General features: G+C 36.9%; 1 protein-coding gene across 1 annotated transcript in view; it reads left to right on the plus strand.

Moving 5' to 3' along the window:
- Window positions 1-258: 258 nt before the first annotated feature.
- LOC137293580 (serine/threonine-protein phosphatase 2A 56 kDa regulatory subunit epsilon isoform-like) overlaps window positions 259-21,627 on the plus strand; it is a 43,198-nt gene continuing 21,829 nt past the window's right edge. The window contains exons 1-3 of the mRNA XM_067824216.1: window positions 259-759; window positions 3,786-3,982; window positions 20,916-21,017. Of these exons, the coding sequence (XP_067680317.1) occupies window positions 618-759; window positions 3,786-3,982; window positions 20,916-21,017 (441 nt within the window). The 5' untranslated portion in view covers window positions 259-617. The remainder of the gene's footprint in view (window positions 760-3,785; window positions 3,983-20,915; window positions 21,018-21,627) is intronic.

Raw genomic sequence — 21,627 nt, forward strand, 5'->3', positions numbered from 1 at the left:
TATTGATTACCGCATAAATTAAAACACTCAATAAAGGGAAGGAAATTATGCCCGTGGTTGATACAGATTAATTCAAAGGACAGGGGATGTTTAACATCAGAAGTCTAATATCAGATTTAAAGATATACGTGGTCATGAATTGTTGACTATTTACGCTGGATTATTATTTATCGTTGGTGTGTAAACATTCGCTCGTAGCGACCCTATGACCCTGTGACCTCAAGCTCGGGAACGAGGTCGTTCAAATCTCGTTGAAGTCTCTCGGACTTGCCGCATGACGAGATGTGAAGGAAACCATTAGTAGCAACATTGTGATTATCTGTTTGCGAGTTTGTATGCCCTCAAAACATCACTTTAAGTGAGATCACTTCTTTGGATACTTACATTGGGTCAATCTTATGACATCTGTCTGTTACATGGAGTAGTCAGCGGAGCATAAATTACCATTTGGAGAAGTGAAGTGCGCTGTCAAGTGTATCCACGGATTGTCAATTTGCAATGCATCAGCAGAGGCCATGTTCAAAACTTGGAGCGAATCAGCGATTATGAATTAGAAAGTCGGGTTCATATTCACTTACGGGATCGCGGCGATATCGCCTGCGATAGAAAATACCACCATGTCCGCGAAGGTTGCCGATAGAATCGACCCTTTTACCAGTAAGGTGTCTATCAAATCTAAAAAACAGAAACGGTCTCAGGGTTCATCGCATTATCGGACTAAAAATGCCCCTGAGTTGCAGGCTTTACCTCATCTTAAAGGTAAGGGTTAAGTGTGGATCTTGAAAATTGTTATACCGTCATATTTACACTTTGTATACTTCTCACATGTTGATATGTCTGATTAATTTATGATATTTCAGGCCGGTGCCATTGGCATCATGGCCGGTTATAGTCTGTTTCAAGCGCTATTTTACAAGAACATAACGGAATACCTTAACGATTTAATCATTGTAATTTTCAGGTTTTGTTTCGTTGTATCATATGTGTTTGGTCAGAGATAATTTATTGATATCAAATGTACCTCACAATAATCATTATTATATATATTTCCGCGCGGCACCTTTCTGAAATAGACTTTAAGAAAATGGTTCCAAAATAGCATTCTACGCCATTTTGGCTATGTTAGTATGCAACAAGTACTTCTGAAACATCTTGATGTGAACATTAGAAAACTGTGAACGCATTGTATACACCATTCATGTAGAGAATTGTGATGTCATGAGATTATTATTCATAGTATCATAAATATGATTGCATGGAAGCATTTCTACATAAATATTATATCATTTATTACATGTTTACATTAAGAACACAATATGCAGGTGTCAGTCTTTTTCTGTGTGACATTTGACATTGAGGCGTAAGTCAGTTTGCTTCATATTAATCACCATAAGTTTATGTTAATTAGGTGATTAATTAGTACGAGTACTTTCATTATTCACCAATTGTTATGCATCACTTAAATACCTTTCAACCTTTAGAAGCATGGATATAATACAACTGTGCAAGTATAAGGAGATTATTAAGATGCACATGTATCAAGACCTTAACGAGAATTATGTTAGGTTCTCAATTACAACTGCTCTTACTTTTATAAGTTGTAACAATACATGTATATAACTGAATGACTACCAGTACAGACATTGGAAAGGTGTTTAAGCCAGGGTGTGACACAATCTCTAATCAATGAATCAAAGATTTGAAGTAAAATCCTTTAATTCATCATGTAAGTACACTCATGCCTCGGGCTACATTGGGTGTAATACTTGTCTGTGTCCATACTTCAGTGATTTACATTACTGCATGACTTTGAAGAATACAACAGACATTGACATTATGCCACAAAATAACATTTCATTTTCAAAAGCAAAAGCTCTGTTTCAGTTGAACATGTTGCTTATAAACAGTTACCCAGCTTTTTAATAACCTTCTCTATTATGACCCATTATCCTTTTGCCACTATGCATTTATTGATATCTGGTCTTATAACAAGAGACATCCCACCCTTGTCTCAGTACTTCAGAAGTTAAATCCTTCATCTGAAAGTTCACTAATATTGACATGACTGAGGACATGTTTAGACGAGGACACTATTTTACATTTTTCAATTTGATCTATGCCAAGGTTAGAATTAATCTAATCTGTGCTGAAGTACACTTGGGGTTTCCAGGTTAGAAAAGACCTCTGAGAGTGAAATTACTTTTGACTTGCATAGTATGAACATTATGAAAAGGAATTTTGTTACTGAATTGGTCTAAAAAGAGAAGGTGGCATAATATGCATTATTTAAGATTTTGAAGTTGATTCTGATGATATCAATCATTCAGTTTTCAGGGCCATTTTCAGTTTGTTTGTTACAGATTGCCTTTGTATGGCTGAAAATGAATAAGTCAAGCATTTCAAGTGAAACTTCTATTCAGAAAACAATTCCCTATGCTTACTTCTCTGACATTGATGAAGTCATGTCTGTTAGCTGTGTAAAAAGAGAACTACAGAAAAATAATTATCCTATTCCATACTGTGGATCAGAATTATCTATTCCTTAGTTACCAGTGTTTTTGGCATGTTTAATATGTGATGAAGAGAAGGGTTAACATTGAACTCATCAGTTATTAATCGTGCTATTTCATCTGTTCCAAACCAAATTTCTAGTCATCAAATGCTGGTACTTGTTACATCATATCTTTTTCACCTGATTAGCATAGGCTGTGCCATAATGTGTTTCCGATAGCTTTCTCCAATCATCAGGCCTCTCTTAACTCACAGGTGAGTGATAAGGTATAAGATATAAGCACATGCCATTTAACATTATCAGATTGAAATCATGATCATTTTGAAATAATTGATAATATGTATTTCAGGTCTTTCTTGAATTCATGTTTTGATGTCTGGGAATTCTGAATAACAACACTTAACATTTTCAAAATATGCTTTAGAGCCAGAAATTATGCAGTTACTTTCCGTCAAATTTGAAAACACTTTCATTTAATGGTGGCACTGACAGTGAACTGACAAATGGATTGACAATTTAAAAGAAAATTCATTGTTTTTGTCAGGCATGTCCCTAGTCTCATGATAAAATTGCAGTTTAATGAATCATAAATGCCTTGTATGCATCATCCTAACAACATCTATGTAATGCAACTACCAGTTTGTTTCTTGTCATTACAAGTGGGATGACTGTGAAAAAGCAGTTTCCTGTTTCCATTTGAAAACATGGTAAACTATGCAATAAATATGTCATTTGAACAGAACTGTTGGGAGCCATACTGTGTAGTTGGAAATACATGTTGGTAGGAAATGCGGATTGATTATCCATCAGAATATTCAGATTGATTCCTATATCAAGTGTTTTCTTTGTACCACTGATTTACATCATGTTATAAAACTGACAGTCTGAAACTAATAGGAGGGCTAATAAGCCTTTAAATGACAAATAAAAGCGTTGGAAAGGCCTTGAATTTTAGTGTTTCAATCTGAATAAACCTTGCATCAGTAGATGTTACTGTTATTTAATAAACTATTTTCATTTTAGCTTACTAGACCAAACAGAATTATATTAGACAGAGGTTCCAAGTTAATGGCTTACATTACAGGCGATTTTCATTGCCAAAGATGATGCCATAGTGTAGTATCATATTTGATACTATACCACTAGTGTACCCCATGACTAGGCTGCTCACTGTCTCTTAGTAGTTCCAAACGTAGAACATGGAAATATGGCATTAAACTGTTATTGTTTGTTGAGTCTAGCAGAAATAAAAATGGAATATCTACCATTTCAGATACTCCACCTGGGGAACAGCAAGAATTGTTCATCAAGAAGCTTCAGCAATGTTGTGTTGTGTTTGACTTTATGGACCCTGTGTCAGATTTGAAGAGTAAGGAAATTAAAAGGGCCTGTCTGAATGAGTTAGTGGATTACATCACAGCTACACGCAATGTTCTCACAGAGCCAACGTATCCGGAGATTGTTCGAATGGTAGGTAACTAGCAAAGTCCTAGCCCTGAGTGGTTCTGTGTTACAAGATAAATGTTGGTTAATATTTAGTCTGGTGGTCATATTGTGTAAACATCTATGACTTTGTGGGGCAGTCTTTCTACTTGCCTGCTAAACAAATTTTTGATATATGAATTTTAATGTTACAGATATGAATACGAGCCATCATGTAGGGGTAGGCTGTCATACCAAATGCAATTAAAAGATTGTACTTGTTGGCACACATCAAAGGGATTATAAAGCAAGAGCTGATGGGTCTATAGTTGGTATAATCTGTGTGAGAGATGTATCTGTGTTTACAAGCAAGTCTGGTAGCACGCACTTGTCATACAAATGCTTAGTACCCGAAAATATATACTTTTCATAGAAACACCAAATCTCATTTGTATTGAAAAGAAACTTTTAGGATATGGAAGATTAAGAACCTGAACACGTGGAGAATCAAGGAATGCTTCGATTTGGGTGATAGCTTCACAGTTAAGGCTTGATGGAAGGAAAAACGCTAATGTTCAACTACTGGAACACAGACAAACATACCTGCCTTCACATTGTTTTTAAGAAAAGTAATCTTTAGTGTGGCAGTATTATTGAATTTTCTCTCTTTTCCCAAATCCTGCATATTATCTTAATAGACCAGACTGGATCGGTCTGTCCTTGTACAACAAAATGTGTGCAGATGATGAGGACACTGTTTAATGGGTTTAACTGTATGTATGTCAATCACAGGATGGTACTTAACTTAGGCATTCAGTGGTTTTGAAAAATTTCCTGGTGTGTTGTCACTATTCAGGATAGTAAAAGTTTCAGGTCCCAAACTCTGTCTCTCCAAAAGTTCAGTTCGATTCCTTTTCCATGTATGAAGAAAGTGTTGCTTTGTTTGAGGTTTGCCCAGTATTCATTCTTTTCATCCTAGTAAGATTGTGGACTATCACTTGTGGACATTCACCACTAGGTACATTTCTTACCCTGTTAACACAGGTTGATTTTTCATTAACTTACCTGTAGACATTTGCCTATTTCCTATATTTTTTTGGTTTGATATAGTGATTCATGCATATGCAGTTGTGATGATTTAATCAAACTGGATGCAACTGTCCACATATGCCAGTCTCATTAAATTAGACCTTTCACTCTGATTTGGTATATCATTCATTGAGGATCGGAGGACACCTCCATGGGAGATCACTTCAGGTGTACTTCTACACAGAAAATTAGTGCAGAGGCTTCTGTCAGTATGAGGGATGTCATGGATATTTTGTACACACATGGGCAACATTGTGTCACCACCTGTAGGGGATGAACGAAGGAATATATATGTGTTCTGTAGTGGTTTCATTTGCAAAAGTTTATATTTCTGAGTGAAGGGGTAAAGAAATGATGTGAAACCTTGTGGAGAGTTATTTTGTGATTGGTTCAAGAACCATGCATGCTTTGTTCAGCAGCCAGTGCAGCCATGAATTGCTGGACTTGCAAATAGTGACGTAGATGTACTCAACTGACCAAATATAGTGATAGTAGGCTATGGCAAGTAAGCAGTAAAATAGCATGGTTAGTGCGCTGTATCAGATTTTGGATGGAATTACGGATGATATGTGCCCATAATGTTGCTTTTGTAGGTTTTTTTTAGCCTTAAGTTTCACAACTTTTGCAACAATGACCTCAGTAACTTTGACAAATAATTTCTAACACAGATGTACAGGTCACCATGATCTGCTGACTGTATTACTGTAAGATAGGTACTTTTCTACTGTCACATATCGCAATATGTTACTTCTCACTGCATGGGTAGTTAGAAATGCTTTTGCGAGTCACTTCCAGCACAGGTTAATAAATATGACTGTGATAATTGATATTCCTTGATTATGTTTTCTTGACTAAAGGATCCATCATGTGTAGCAATGTTATGTGATGCTAGTGGTTGATGTAGCATTGCTGGACACGACTGGACATCTGTCATTGTCTATATTTAGCTTTCCTTTGTAGATCTTCTGATTCATGATGATATGATTGTCAAGAAATGTTTCATATAGTTTCTAGGTTACAATTAAGGATATACGTCACAAATAATTTTAGTTTGAGTTCTATTCCACTACTAGTTTGAGACATGAGTGGTCATACTTTGGTTGTCATTGAGATGATTTTGTTAATCATCCCAGCTGTCTCTCTCACTCCATATTTATGCTGCAATTGTTAAGTAATGTGAAAGATACACTGGTTTATCTGCATGTAACTCAAGGTTCATAGCATGTCAAGTTTATGTCTTCGGTAGTTTGCATGATATTTGGGCAGGACTTAATTAAATAAAAACCCAGGGTTTATGGAACACATAATTTTGTAAATAACTTCCAAAATGTTGTTATATGTATCCTAGAAGACATCATATTTTTTTTCACATAAATATTTTTTAATCCAAACTCCACGGGATAAACACTTTTCTGATTCTAAGCAAAAATATAAGCCATGTTTTCACAGCCTTTGATTTAAATGTTAACAATAGAATTACTTTATTGACTTAGTGTTTACATGACTGAAATGAAATGAAATGACTCTGTGAAACATTCAGTGTTGTTAATCACTTCAACACCCAGTTTCAAAGTCTATGTAAAACTGTGCTAAATCAAACACAGCTTTACTATTAGAAAGCTGTATTTCAATGAGAAAATGAGTTCTAGCATATTCGTTTAAAAATACACTCTTATTTCAAGTAAAGGTCTTTGTATGGGGTACTTACCCGATTACTCAAAGGTTGATCTAGAAGTTGCTCAGGGGTTTAGATTGGAATAAGGTACTTAATATTGCAAACAGTGCTAGATAATTATCATGTTTTGTCAACTCAGAAATATAAACTGACGTGTCTCATTCTGAGAGAACATTATTGAAAAAGGTCAAGGTATCTTTGTCAAACATTAAGAGATTTATTTATAGAAGAGCCCCATTTTTATATTGTTTTAATTATAGTTTTACCTACAGAAATCCCTTAATATATAACACATGTTATCAAGCTTGATGTATGCATAATTCTGTGCATTAAGCATGATAATGAAACAGGGCTCCAGATAAGTTTTCAAAATTGGGAGCATGTACTCCTTATTTTTTCAATAAAGGAGTACTTAAACCCTTAAAGTACATTGAGAATACTGAATACCTTGTATTCTGTTTCATGTATGCACCTCAACATTGCTACTCTTGTGTAAACAGGTCAGTAAACAATAACAGAATGTTTTTTTCAAATACATATGTCTGCAAATTGCTGTGGTGCTTATCTGCTACATTTTTAAAATTATTTCCTACCATTTGGCACATAAGTTTTATTTGTACATACGCTAATACAGCCCTTATCAGGAGCCCAGTGAAATATTTGATTATATTGGGTGTGATCATATAAGGTGAGAAGAACATCATGAGTAACTGGTGCTAGTAGAAAAGTGAGCTCTTTCAAGGTTATGCTTGATGCTTATTTTCTCATACAAAACAGGTAATAGCTTATATAAGATGAGTCTTAGTGTTTGATACTGAAGAGTGTGTTGCATGTTCATCATAATGTTCATAATAATTCAGTTGGGTGTCAACAAATATGACCATGACTCAAGAGGTTCAGTATGATTCATATTATTTTGTTTGATCCTTGATAGTTTATTTTCCTGTACAATGAGTGCACTGGGAAGTAGAGCAAATGTGTGCAAATGTATACCCCAGACTTGACATGAAGGAAGGTACTTACTATGCTGTATGAGAGAATGCATGAGTGAGGGGTGGGGGGAGAAGTTGGTTGGTGGAGGGATGGAATCGAATAGAGAGCCAATACCTATGTTTATTGTCTTGATGAGTAAGAAATGGAATGGTGATTATAGTAAACTGAACAAGAGCATGACTTTCCTGCACCGTGAATGATGGCACAATTGGAAACTAACATCACTTGTTATGAAGGCATCAGTGCAGTCACTGAAATGTAAACATTGAAAGCTGGTATATTTACATGAACCTGCAGACTAGCTTTCTTTGTTTTGAGGTCAAGCTGACTTCACCCCTCCCTATATAGGGCAGTGATTGACCTATTTAACAATCCTTCTTTGATGTGATGTTGAACTTGTAGACCAACATGCAGTTAGTAAAGGAATTTACTGTATTCTTTGATCATTCTGATTACACAGAGGAATCAAAATGGCTGTGTACCAAAGGCAATGTTCATCAGTGTATCATATGTGTTTATACCTTGTCATATTATTTTAATGGTTCAAATTGTATCAAAATATTTTGTTGGTCTTTGTTACTGAAAGATAATACACCAAGTCTGTGTGAGTATACTACTCTTAAATCAGAAAGGATTCCACACTAGTCTGCTTGCTCAAATCAATTTTTCTCATGTTAAACATTTAAGGCATGCTTTGGGCTAAAGCAAATTCAAATGTTTTAGTGGTTTTGTTGAAATATTTTAAATGATGTATCTTCACAGATAACATTATAACATGTTACTGCATCCAAATGCTAGGTGCTTACCCTTTAACATATACATTACCAGCCACTTGTGATATATACTGACGATGGGCTCTCCAAGTTATCCAACTTCATGATGTTGTGTGTGACCATGTATCTGAAACCAGGCACTCTGCCTTGTACTTGAACCACTTCTCAAAAACCACTGCACAAATCTCAGCTAGCATATGTCTTTTAGAGAGACTCTAAAGGTGTGCATCTCTTTTTTTATTTTTGTGTTTTATAGTTTTTTGTATGTTTAGAGACATTTGAAATTTTGTGGAATTGCTGTGATGATAGTTCACTTTATGTGTGTTATTTTCTGTGTATATACAGTGTATTCACAGTTTAATATGGAAGCAGTGTTATAAATGGCTTCTTTTTGGCAGGTGATTTGTTATTTTTAGTCACACATACCATGGTGTGGAACACCTTCATGATGAATTTACTGGTTTTCTGTTTTAAAAGAAAGGAAAATCTGCTTGTGTTCATATAAAATATTCAAAGGCAGCTTTGTGGAGTATTTTGTGAACAAATGAGTGTGAACTGTCTGAAAGGCCCATTAGCCTAAGCTGGTTTTAGGAAACAAGGTTTTCTTCATCTTATCATTAGTGAGTAAGAACTCTTATGGGTTTTACAAGACACTTATCCCATTTAGTGATTGCTTTACCTGTATAACCAGCCTGTGTCCGATGCTAATAATGATCCTAATATCATTATTCATTAATGTTCTTGCAGGAGTACTAGATTACATTTTTAAACATAATAATGTTGCCATAGATAAATAAGGAAAAGTCGGCTGATACCAACCAGTAGCAAGATGAATCAATGTTAATTTGTCTGTCACCAAGGGCAACACACAACTCTTGCACATAGATGGACAGCTTTGATAAACTTGATAAAATGCTGTTTTATTTTCTCTTCACTATCTAAACCCATGAAGACCTAGGCTAGGCTTGATCTTCAGTAACCCATGCTTGTCGTAAGTAGTGGTTAACATAATTGGGTGATCAGGTTCACTGACTCAGTTGACACATGTATCGTATCCCAATTGTATAGGTTGATGTTCATGCATTTTTTCCCTGGATTGTCTGGTCCAGATCCGAATATTCCCAGACTGTTACCATATAGCTGGTATACTGCTTAGTGAAACGTAAAACTAAGCTCACTCACTTTCTTCATTAACTTCTGTGAAAGTGTATTCAGGTCAGTCTGACATCTGTTTAATGAGTAGTCTGTGCAACTCCCAGCCATGTATATTTACCTCTCAGAAATGAAGAATTTATGAGAAAACAGTTATTTCTACTCTTAAGCAAGAGTGTGCCAGTGGCCTCCACAACTGGAAGCATGTGGTGGACCACTTTGCATGAGTTTCATTGCAGGAGGAGGCAGTGCATCTCTCTCTAATCCTGTCTAACCTCCACTCCCTGCAGGAGAAACAACCTGTGTTTATCATTAGAGATGAAGTGAGGTCACTGCCTACCCCAATCAGCCTGTAAACCTCCCCTTCCTCCCTCCCTCCTACAACTGTTTCCTAGCCAACATTTCAGTGTATATATATCCTCAACGGCTAAAACAAGCAGGCTACAAGATTATCCTGAACACACATTCTTTAAGAATTCACCATTCTTGCCGATATGTGACTTTCATCTAGCCGGTTATCCTTCTGCTTCTGAGCCAAGTGTTATGATAGGTGCATTCAGCGGATGTATATTCTCTAGTACTGTGTTGTCAGGACTTCTCCATTACCCCAGTATTAGATACAGTTAACACAACCACATTACATGCTAGCTGAAGGCTGACATGAGGAACAAGCAGTGCCGGCAGCTAGTATCTGTCCTGGGTAAGCCAGGCAATGCCTTCTCCCACTGTGCTGGAAGATAGCTGAAAACGGCAGGTGGTGTAAAAATAAATTTGACACTGGTGTGCCCAGATACATCTGTACACTTTTCATTGCTTACATTGGTAGGTGTATGGATTTAGTGTTGTTCTGAGCTAGCCACAGTTAGCGCTGTCGCAATTAAAAGTGGAGGTTTGATGCTTGAAGGACAAGTATTTACAGTAAAAACCATGCAGTTGTAAATCTGATAGGAGTTACGAAGTTGATGGGTAGCCAACAAGTTGCTCAAACACACCGATTCTGTTAGACAATTATTTCTTCTCAACACAGACCTGCTTGAAATATGCCATTGCTGTAAATATCGTTAACAAATTGCATAGCCTTCAAAGGTGTGTTCCTGAATGAGCACTAGCTGGCAGTCAGTATTCTACTAGTTAAGTGCAGTTGATTGAACATCTTGTTCTACAAGCACAGTGACTGATGAGGATGAAGCCTTTGAAGCAAGAGTGTTATAAAAGTCTGTTCAGTCTTGTCAGCCGGACTAGAAATAGTATAGACATTTATAGAAATATGATGACCGGCTTGTAAATGAAAACTTATGAATTCAGATTATAGTTTTGGGTAAAGTCCTGCTATTCTGAATGTGGTATGCCAAAAAATTACCACCTATACTTAGTGGACATATCATGCTAGCATAAGACCTCCAGTGTACTCAGTTTGTTTAATTATTTTCTGTGAACATCGTTTCTTTTCTCTTTGACAATTTTAATGTGGACCCATTGCTGGAGAATGTGTCCAAGAATTTTTTTTGTTTTTGTAACATTGTGAAAAATAGTTTATAATTTTAATCCCGTGGATAATATGGACCTTTGAAATTTAGTAAGTGTTTTCAGACATTATGAAAAGTGATAGAGGATTTGATAAAAGAAACGTATGTCAGTTAGGTTCCTAAAAGTATATATCATCTTGATGTGACTACAGCCTACAATGTAAGGGGACGTATTGGCTGGTTTTCTGGCCTACATTGTTGAATGGGTTAATTTATCACAATCAGTTTCTCTATCTTGTCATGTTATAGTTCAATGTCATTCATATTTAAATCAGTTTTATAATATTTTTAAGGCTAAAACAGATAATACCACATCATATTTTGGTGCTGTATCTTTATTGTCAGTGTTATTCAGATGTAAACATTCTGCTTCCAGTCATTATTTCAATGACATTGAAAGTAAACAGATTATAACATAATCATTATTAAATGTAAAGCATCCATGATCATTGATTTCATGCCGATCTGAGATTGATGGACTCACAGTTTTGGAGATGGATTCCCCCCAAAATGTGCCAAGTCCTAAAGGACGCCCAGTTTTGAAGAGCTAAGTGATAACTTTATTATTTATCTTAATGCCTGATAAAAAATTTCAAAGAATTCCCAAACCTGTACGATATACAGAAGATGTACTGTGTTATCATCTCTTGTTGTAAGCTAGCTTTGTCAGGCATGTAAAAGGTTTACTTGACCTCCTTTCACTTGTGAAGCCACACATAAGCAATGTCCAAGGGACGTTCATACAAGTTTTTGGTGTTCAAGCAAATGATAGCTCCCTCCTCTGTACGATCTAGATTATTTATGAAGCATCTAGTCATAGGAACTGTGCATTTATGTGCATCATTACTGCTGCCTACAATGCCAAGCTGCTAATTTTAGACAAAGGATTTTGAACAGTGGGTATAGCTCCTTCTGATTCCTTAGCTTTTGGTAAGAGCTGTACAAACATCTTGCCAGCTCTCACATTCTCCCAGCCCATGCTGCTGAGGGCTAAATATTAGTAAGATAGCTGTCCTATTGTAGTTATCATAGCTTTAACCTTTGGGATCGATACATCCTCTAGAGAACATCAATGGCTGACATTGCAGCCATTTAATTATGCTTGCTTCATTTGAGCCGGGAGTGGAGACAGGCGGATTTGTCTGTCTTGACACAGCATACTTTGTTATATCCATCTGCGTCATAATTACCTGGTTATTCTGGGCCATTGCTACACCTACATCTTCTCTTGTAGTGTATATGTGGTTGTCTGAGCTTGACCACTGCATAATCTAGTCCTATTTTGGTGTTATGATAAAGCTGACAGTGTTTCTTTCTTTCCTTCATAATGGCATGAAAACCATTTTGAAAAGGGTCAGGGCTAGAAGTGTTGTTGTTTTTTAAAGGGGTTGGGGGGGTGGTGTTTTGCTTTTGTTGGTCTTGTTGTTTTTGCTCTTGTTGTTGATGGGCTGTTTTGTAACAGATGTTACTCAGGCATGATCCTTCAAGAAAACATTTTCATTTGAAAATTATCTGACAGGGTCATGAAATTAATAATGACTATCATCATTCCCTTATCTAGTATAATTGGTTATCTGAGAAAACTTATTAAGACTCAAAATTGACAATATCTGTTTTCAAAACGTACAAGTACCTTCTTTACAGGTAGTTAAATAGGTTTAGATGTGGTTGTTTTCAATTTCTTATCTATTTTGATCACTGAAAGTATCATGTCAACTAATGTTTGTCCATTATTTTCGTCTAGAAATGGTTATGCCATGTGGAAGAAAGTCATGTGCTTAATATGTCATGCCTGCTATGGCCTCAAAATAATGATCAGAAATACATGTACAAATCTTGGCATGTTCATGGCCATTTTTACACTGTAAGTAGTCTGTAGTATTATATAGGTATTATATCAAACATATCCAAAGATTGATTAATGAGCAAATTGTGATAGCATAAAAGGACAAAGACACACACATGGGATGATGAAGTGTGCTTCCATATTGTTAGGCATGGTGGGGAGTCCATAGCACAGGTATTATCAGCCTGGTAATCACATGTGTCCTCAAGCTCTGCTGTTAGCCAGAGTAGCTGATGATGTATCCACCACAGGGCATACCTGACATATAGAAGCAGTATAGTCTAGAAACAAGCCATGCAGTTCACGATACAAACATGGTGAAGGAAAAATGTAATAGAACTGTAACTAGACACTTTACAATATACTGTATTGCGATATTTTCAATTCTGGTACCTATGTTGCAATACAGTTTGCGATATATTGGGATCTGAAGGGTTTGACAGCGAGTGACCGTGATTGTACATGCAGATCCAATGTTATACACACCAAGGACCTAAAAGTAACTGTTAAGGTGCTGAAAACGTCAAGTTTGAAATTAGATTGGGTAGTTTCAGATTCTCTTAATTTCTTAATACATCTAATAGCATACTGACATACCGATTTGTCAATGAATTACAAAGGAAACATCAGTTGTGGATGAAAGTCTCTATAGATTTACACCATAGAGATAACTGCAGACTAGTAGCTTAGTCTAGTACCATGTAAAAGCATTCAAAGACCGTGTTCTTTTTACAGAGATACAATTACACTTTTTGGATATCCTAAATGCTGCATTACGCTGACACTCACGTTCATGAAGTATCCCTACAGGTCAGAAACAAATGAAGAATGCCCAGTGTCTTCATTAATTCAATGAATATTTTGGACATGCTCAATATTTGTACCAAGTTTACAGAAAATAATGTGTTGCAAAGTATTCCACTGTCATATACCAAACTGTAAGACCAGACCAACTGTAGGGTTTACTTTGCTCTATCAGTATTGATCTTTTTAAATAGCTATTCTTATTTTTAATTCTACAAGTAATTTATGTATGTGGAATATTTGCCAAATGTCAATGTTTTGAGTTGCAACCTGCATATGGATGGAAGCTGTGCCATTTTCAATCTTGGTATTATTAAGGCATGGCAGTTATATTTGGGAAATTCCATACATTATAAAACTATGCTGACTTTTTTGTTCATGGAATCTTGAGTGAGTTAGTTAAGATTTTCTCTGCACTCAGCAATATTCCAGCTATATGCGGTAGTGTGTAAATAATCATGTCTGGATTTCATGGAAATAGTAAGTCCCATGTTTAATAACATTTCTGTAAGGTTAGACCAATTTTATTTCTTGTTTTATAGATCCGCTTGTCATATTTTTTAATGAAAAAGAGTGAGTTAGTTTAGTTTTACGCCGCACTCAGCAATATTCCAGCCATATGATGGCGGTCTGTAAATAATCAAGTCTGGACCAGACAATCCAGTGATCAATAACATGAGCATCGACCTGCACAATTGGGAACCGATGACATGTGTCAACCAAGTCAGCGAGCCTGACCACCCGATCCCGTTAGTCGCCTCTTACGACAAGCATAGTCGCCTTTTATGGCAAGCATGGCTTGCTGAAGGCCTATTCTACCCTGGGACCTTCACGGGTCTTAAAGAATAAGAAAGAAAAATGAAAAACTCATTTTTCCCACTCAAAGTATAAAATCCTAATGTCTGCTTTGGCCAAAAATATGTACTTACAAGAACTGTTTTTAAGATGTATATCTGCTCCATATATGCTTCAGAAATTTTCAAAAGTATTAAGAAGGAATATTACTTTTGATTGGTGATTTCTTTTTTATCCCCCCGGCATGTAATGCAAGGGATATAGTCGATGCCTCGTCTGTCCGTCCATCCGTAATCATTTTGTTTCCGGAGCGTAACTCAGGAACCGTTCAATGTTTTTAGACCAAACTTGATAGATATAATGATCTCAACCTATAGTTGTGCCTTTTGCTATTTACAGAGTTTTGGCATTATTATTTTTTTTGTTTTTCCATGGAACATTTTAGTGTTAGTCCAGTGGTGGGGTAGACTTCGTTTCCGGAGCATAACTCAAAAACCGTTCAATATTGTTTTGCAAAACTTGGTAGATATATGTGACAGACCCCGAAGTGGTGCCTTTTGCTGTGTACAGGTTTTTGTGATTTATTATTTTCTCGGTTTCCATGGAAATGTTTTGGACTTAGTCTCAAAATGGAGGAATGGGCTTCGTTTCTGGAGCAGAACTCAAAAACTGTCCAAAATTTTTCTGCAAAACTTGGTAGATATATCAGTCAGAACCTGAAGGGGTGCCTTTTGCTATTAACAGGTTTTTATGATTTATCATTTTCTCGGTTTCCATGGAAACGTTTCAGACGTAGTCTCAAAAGTGAGAGGCGTGTTTCGTTTCCAGAGCAGAACTCAAAAACTTCTAAATATCTTTCAGCAAAACTTGGTAGATATGTGTGGCAGACCCCAAAGTGGTGCCTTTTGCTATTTACAGATTTTTGTGATTTATCATTTTCTTGGTTTCCATGGAAACATTTTGGACTTAGTCTCAAACTGGAGGTATGGGCTTCGATTCCGGAGCAGAACTCAAAAACCATTCAATATTTTTCAGCAGAACTTGGTATATATATTTCAATCGGAACCTAAAGTGGTGCCTTTCACCATTTCCAGGTTTTAGTGATTTATCATTTTCTCAGTTCCATGGAAACGTTTTTGACTTACTCTCAAACGTGAGAGGTGTGTTTTGTTTCCGGAGCAGAACTGAAAAACTTCTTAATATCTGTCAGTAAAACTTGGTAGATATGTGTGGCAGACCCCAAAGTGGTGCCTTTTGCCATTTCCTTTTTTTTTTTTATGTATTATTTTCTCGGTTCCATGAACATGTTGCTGACTTTGATTCCAGAGCACAGCTCGAAAACCATTTCATATCTTTCAAAAGATCGTGGCAGATATACGAGACAGATCTTGAAATGGTGACTTTTTCTGATTACAGGTATATGGCTTTTATACTTTTCATGTATTCCTTGGAAACAATTCAGACTTGGTCTAAGAACACAATAAGTAATTGTCCGATGATTTGTCCTTTCAAATATGCAGGGGCCGAGGGGATATGTCATCTTCTGATGATTCTTGTTTCTTCCTGCCTTTAGGTTTTCGGAGGAAAAAAACTAAAATCTGTAAGTCAAGAAATATAATTGATCAATCCTAAACAGTATTTTTCAGAGCATTTGTAACAGGGAAAAAATGTCATCAGATTGTTATTTTCAATGAAGTAAGCTTTACAATTTCGGCAGTTTTGGAACACTAAAGACTTATGAAGCGAGACTGCCTCAGGTGATAAGAGGACATCACTTATAATATTAAACTATCCACTTGGTCAGAGGAGTAGCTGCTCTCATTTGGAGCACAGATTTAATGTCATAACTAGATGCCAGGTGGAGTTTTGATGCTGTGATGATGATATTGTTATTTATTAATATTGCTCCAGACCTTTACATTGCCATGGTCCTTTTTGCCCATGATACAGTTGAATATCTGTGGATTTGACAAATGAAATGCCAATAATATCGTGAGTTTTGAGATCCAGCACAGTGTGTCTGTGCATGTCTGCTGTCTATCAGGAGCACATTATCTGCCCAAGAGAAGGGAAATGTTGCTGAGTATAGAGTACATGTGCCCAGTGATTCCCACACCCCCTGACTAGCTGATGCCCGAAATAGTGCATCCATACCAGTTACTGAACACTGTTTGAAATCTGTGTGGTTTCTTCACAGGTCATAAGATAGGAGAATAATCATATCATGAAACTTTGGTGTGTGGCCTAGTCTTCTATGGCTGAGTATTTTGCTGTGCAGAACTGCATCCTTTAAGCCTATCGTTTTGGGTTCAAATTCTGGTTTGCTACAATAATGATTCTTGGGTCCTTCAGGTGTCCTCTCACAGTTGACAACACCATGATAAACTACCATTATACATAACATACAACCACTACCGGTTTCAGTAGTGGCACTGTGTATTCAGCAGCATCTGTACATCCTTACGTACGTCCTAATTTTGTTGACATGAGATCTCAGGAACTGTAGTACTCAATGTGTTCAAATTTGGTAGCAGCCTACATTAGAGTATTATGCAGACACCAGTCAATTTTGTTGACTTTGACCTTATTTTCATGGTCACCACAACTCTTTGACCAATTTTCAATCTCTTGTCAAGGCAATATGTCATGAACTGTTGTCCCCTATGTCATCAAATTTGGTGACAGCCTATATTGAAGGATTACACAGACACCAGATGATTTGGGTGACCTTGACCTTATTTTTAGCATTATTTTAATGCAATATCTCATAAAGCATTGCAGCCAATGACATCATTTTTGTTGACAGCCTACATTGGGTGATTATGCAGATACCAGTCATTTCATGCATCTTGTTTGTGATCAAAAAGAAAGATGTAGTGAATATGTTATAATCAGTACAGTCTTCTTTAGGTTACACCATGCCGAATATTTTCCTGTAGACTTCTATAGTAAGCCTATATTTTTTTAAATTATCCAGGCTATCAACAACCATTCCTTGTACATAGGGGTACAGTCAAGCCCTTAAACTACAATAAAACACACTTTCAGTCCAACTTGTCCAGCGAATTTTCTAAACACAGGAAGTGGAACTCATCAACCCTCCATTCCGCACCAAATGTTGCCTACATGTAAATATCTGTGCACACATAAGCATAAGTCATGGTGATAAAAATGACAGCACTATATACTTAAAATTGTGTTCAGTTTAAGTTACTGAATGAATGTGCTTTTAGAACACATAAACATCTTACACTATTTCATCCAGTCACAGCTGTCACAGGCCTCTATCTGTCAAAGTTGTTTCCATACAATTGGGGAGCATGTGATTATGATGCAGAGAAGTTGAACCTGTAGCAGCAGGGCACATTGCCACTTTAGGGGCTAACACTTGGTATTAGTGTGTTCATTATTCATGTAGGTTGCTGTAGTATTGTTAAAGCCCTGTTAAATCATTCTCACTCACTAACCATGAAGTACAGACTGAATTTTAATCATTCTGACCAGGACAGCAGATCTGACGATTATGACAGTTGCATGCATACTATAAATCTAGTTTTTAAACCAAGTCGAAATGACACTTGGTGAATATGTTTGTCTGTGGGTGGTGAGATTTTGTAATTATGATGATAAAAGTGAAAAATTCTTATGCCTCAGCATGAAAGGGTTGATAAGGTTGTTTCTGTTTATCTACTGTTATGTAAACTCACTTCTGCAGATATTTTTCATGAATTCTTTTGCCAATTTTCTTTTCTTTTGGGACACATCGAATATGGTCATACAGTCAAATTGTTTGTAAGATGGGGAATTTTCCTTTCTTCAGGGAGGATTTACTGGAAACATTTGGATCAAGATTTCCCCCCTGCCGTTACTAATACATTGTTAGTGTTTTAACTTTTATGTTTCATCAGGATCAAACTGAGTTGTTTCCAAATGTGTACCTCAGGTTCATCAGCTTGAGCCTGACCAGTTAGCTACTTTTGCTTCCAACCTGAAATTTCATTGTGGTACAAAAGTATATTTTATTCTTATGAGCTAAATTTATTACTGTTCATAAAGAATTAGGCTGGTTATTAAAGTGATACACTACCACATGGCCACAGACATAAAGCACTTTACGGGATAAATATAACAGTTTTTTCACACTTAGTTAAGTGTAATGCTTGTACTATGTGATATCCCATAATGCATTATGGTATGTACTGGTTAGCAATGATGCAGATCTATATATTATTTGAAGGACATAATAAATTTGATGCGTCTATTTCTTATGTTGCAAAAGCTGGACATGTGAGGAGCAGGTTTCTCTTATCTTCCACTGCGTATAAGTTCCACACTTGACAAATTCTTAGTTCTCTTTGAATATACACTCTGCAAGGGATTTGGGAGGTGCTTGGAACACGAATAAATGTTTCCCTTTCCAACATTATTACAGAGCAGTTTGTCCAACAGCTTAACCCAGATGATTAGTAATTGACTAGGCAGTAATGGTATCCTTAATTGTTTTTGGTAATTGTAATGTTAACAAGCTTTCATGTGGTAGACTGGAGTTGACTCCCAACAGAAGACTTTCCCAGTCACTTACTAAAGTTGACAACCCTACCCAGTAGGATCCCTTCCTCAGGGTAGGGGCATGGTGACAGATGGGAGAGGATGGACAGGTGGGGAAGAATGGAAAAGGAATAAGGACCACTGATTACTGACACTAGGGTCGACATATTGGCGTCAGTCCAGGTAGCATGCTAGCTTTCAGTCTGCCACAAGACATTGATTTTCTCCCAGTCCCTGCACTCATGAACAGACAAGAAATTGCTGGCTTTCATGTGGGCCTAAGATGAGGAGCTGACCTATCTGAGAACATAGACTATTGATAATATGTATCAGGGCCATTGCCCATGTCATCACATGGCTACTGTCAGAATACATTGACTGTGTGTGATATTCAGTAGTAGAGATCACACGAGTTTGCTCAAGAATTTTCTTACTGTTATCATTAGTTCAGAAAATGTTGAGAACATGAGTCTATGAAGAATAGTGTACAACATTTTTCAGTATAGAACACCTGATTATACAATTACTAGTTATATATGTAATGGAATGGAATTCAAAATAATTAAAAGATCAGTTCAATTTGGAATATTTTAGATTTATTGTAGATTTATCCATTGCTTCCAGTTGTCAAACATTTCAGGAAAATGGAGGTCTTCAACATATGAGAAATATTGTAAAAATTTGAAAAATTACTGGATATGTATGTACTTAAAAGTTATCCTTGTTCTTAGCTCAGCCACACAAACCTATTGATTATAGGAATTTGGTTTCACAATTAAAAGAAATTGATGTTTTTCATGTAGGGTTGGGTTGAGGATATCATTGATGATTTATGGGGTTAGAAATTTATAGGGGCATTGGGGTACCCTTGTGGTTAAAGCCTTTGCCCAGCACATAGACAACCTGGGTTCGATTTCCCACATGGATACAATATGTGACGCCCATGTCTGGTGTCCCTTCCCCATTTGTGATATTGCTGAAATATTGCTAAAAGCAGCGTGAGATTAAAATATCAAAATCTGCTCAAATACATTGGACAGGCCTGTAAAATATGCTGCAAATAGCTGCACCAGGGAAAGAAATGCAGGTTTTTTTCAGGAGTTTTTGCTTTATGTCTAGTTTTTCTGTTACAGTTAAGGTCATATGAGGGATTGATTAAGCTTGTAGTTTACTCCAGCTCACATTAATGTGCACGTCTGTTTAATAGTGTTAATGTTGCAGGAACACCTTTCTGTTGGAAATAGACTGTCTAGATGTGTTAATGTAATGGCCTTTTATCTTTACAAAATCTTTCATTTATTTTGATTCCTCAAAATAAGAAAATGCAAAAATGATGCATCATGCTTTAATTAAATCTAGGTTTTTGTGTTCATATTTTGATACAGGTGCCCTTTTTCATGGTTATTTTGGAACCACAGCAGCATAATATTTTAAAGAATGAATTTGTATGTGTCAGTCTCGGATGTTGATACTCCCTTTTCATCAGTTTGTATCAGTTTTGTGCAGAAAGGTTTGAATTTTGTTGATTTTCTCTCATTGCAATTTAGGTCTTAAACATGGATTATCTGTATTGCGAATGTCAACTGTTTGTGATAGAGCACTATGCTTTCATAAATATGATTTTCCTCAAGGAAATAGCCCTCAATGTATATTTTGTGAGTTTAGGCAATTTCCTCTTATAGACCAAGGAGAACTCTGTATTCGCTCAGTCATGAAATATTTATGTTCTGACATGCTTTATGTTTCAATTCGTCTTTGATATAATTTTGTTTCTTTGCAGATTGCATGTAATATTTTTCGCACTCTTCCACCTAATGACAATCCTGACTTTGACCCGGAAGAAGACGACCCAACACTGGAGGCATCATGGCCTCATTTACAGGCAAGAAGCATATCCATCCACTTTTGCTAAGCCACATCACCTCACACACTGTCCCACCTGGTCACATTGCCCCTTTGCCACACCCATCACCCCACCTGGTCACCAACTCACAGAGCCACCATCTGCCACACCCATCACCTCACATACTGTTCACGTGGTCACATGACACAGCCACCATCTTCACACCCATCAGCTCACACGCTGTCCCACCTGGTCACCATCACAGAGAGACCATCTGCCATACCCAATATCTCACATCTCTGTCCCACCTGGTCACATTGCCCCTTTGTCACACCCATCACCCCACCTGGTCACCAACTCACAGAGCCGCCATCTGCCACACCCATCACCTCACATACTGTTCACGTGGTCACCATGACACAGCCACCATCTTCACACCCATCAGCTCGCACGCTGTCCCACCTGGTCACCATCACAGAGAGACCATCTGCCATACCCAATATCTCACATCTCTGTCCCACCTGGTCACATTGCCCCTTTGTCACACCCATCACCCCACCTGGTCACCAACTCACAGAGCCACCATCTGCCACACCCATCACCTCACATACTGTTCACGTGGTCACCTTGACACAGCCACCATCTTCAC

The sequence above is a fragment of the Haliotis asinina genome, chromosome 8, assembly GCF_037392515.1.
Source record: "Haliotis asinina isolate JCU_RB_2024 chromosome 8, JCU_Hal_asi_v2, whole genome shotgun sequence".
NCBI lineage: Eukaryota > Metazoa > Mollusca > Gastropoda > Lepetellida > Haliotidae > Haliotis > Haliotis asinina.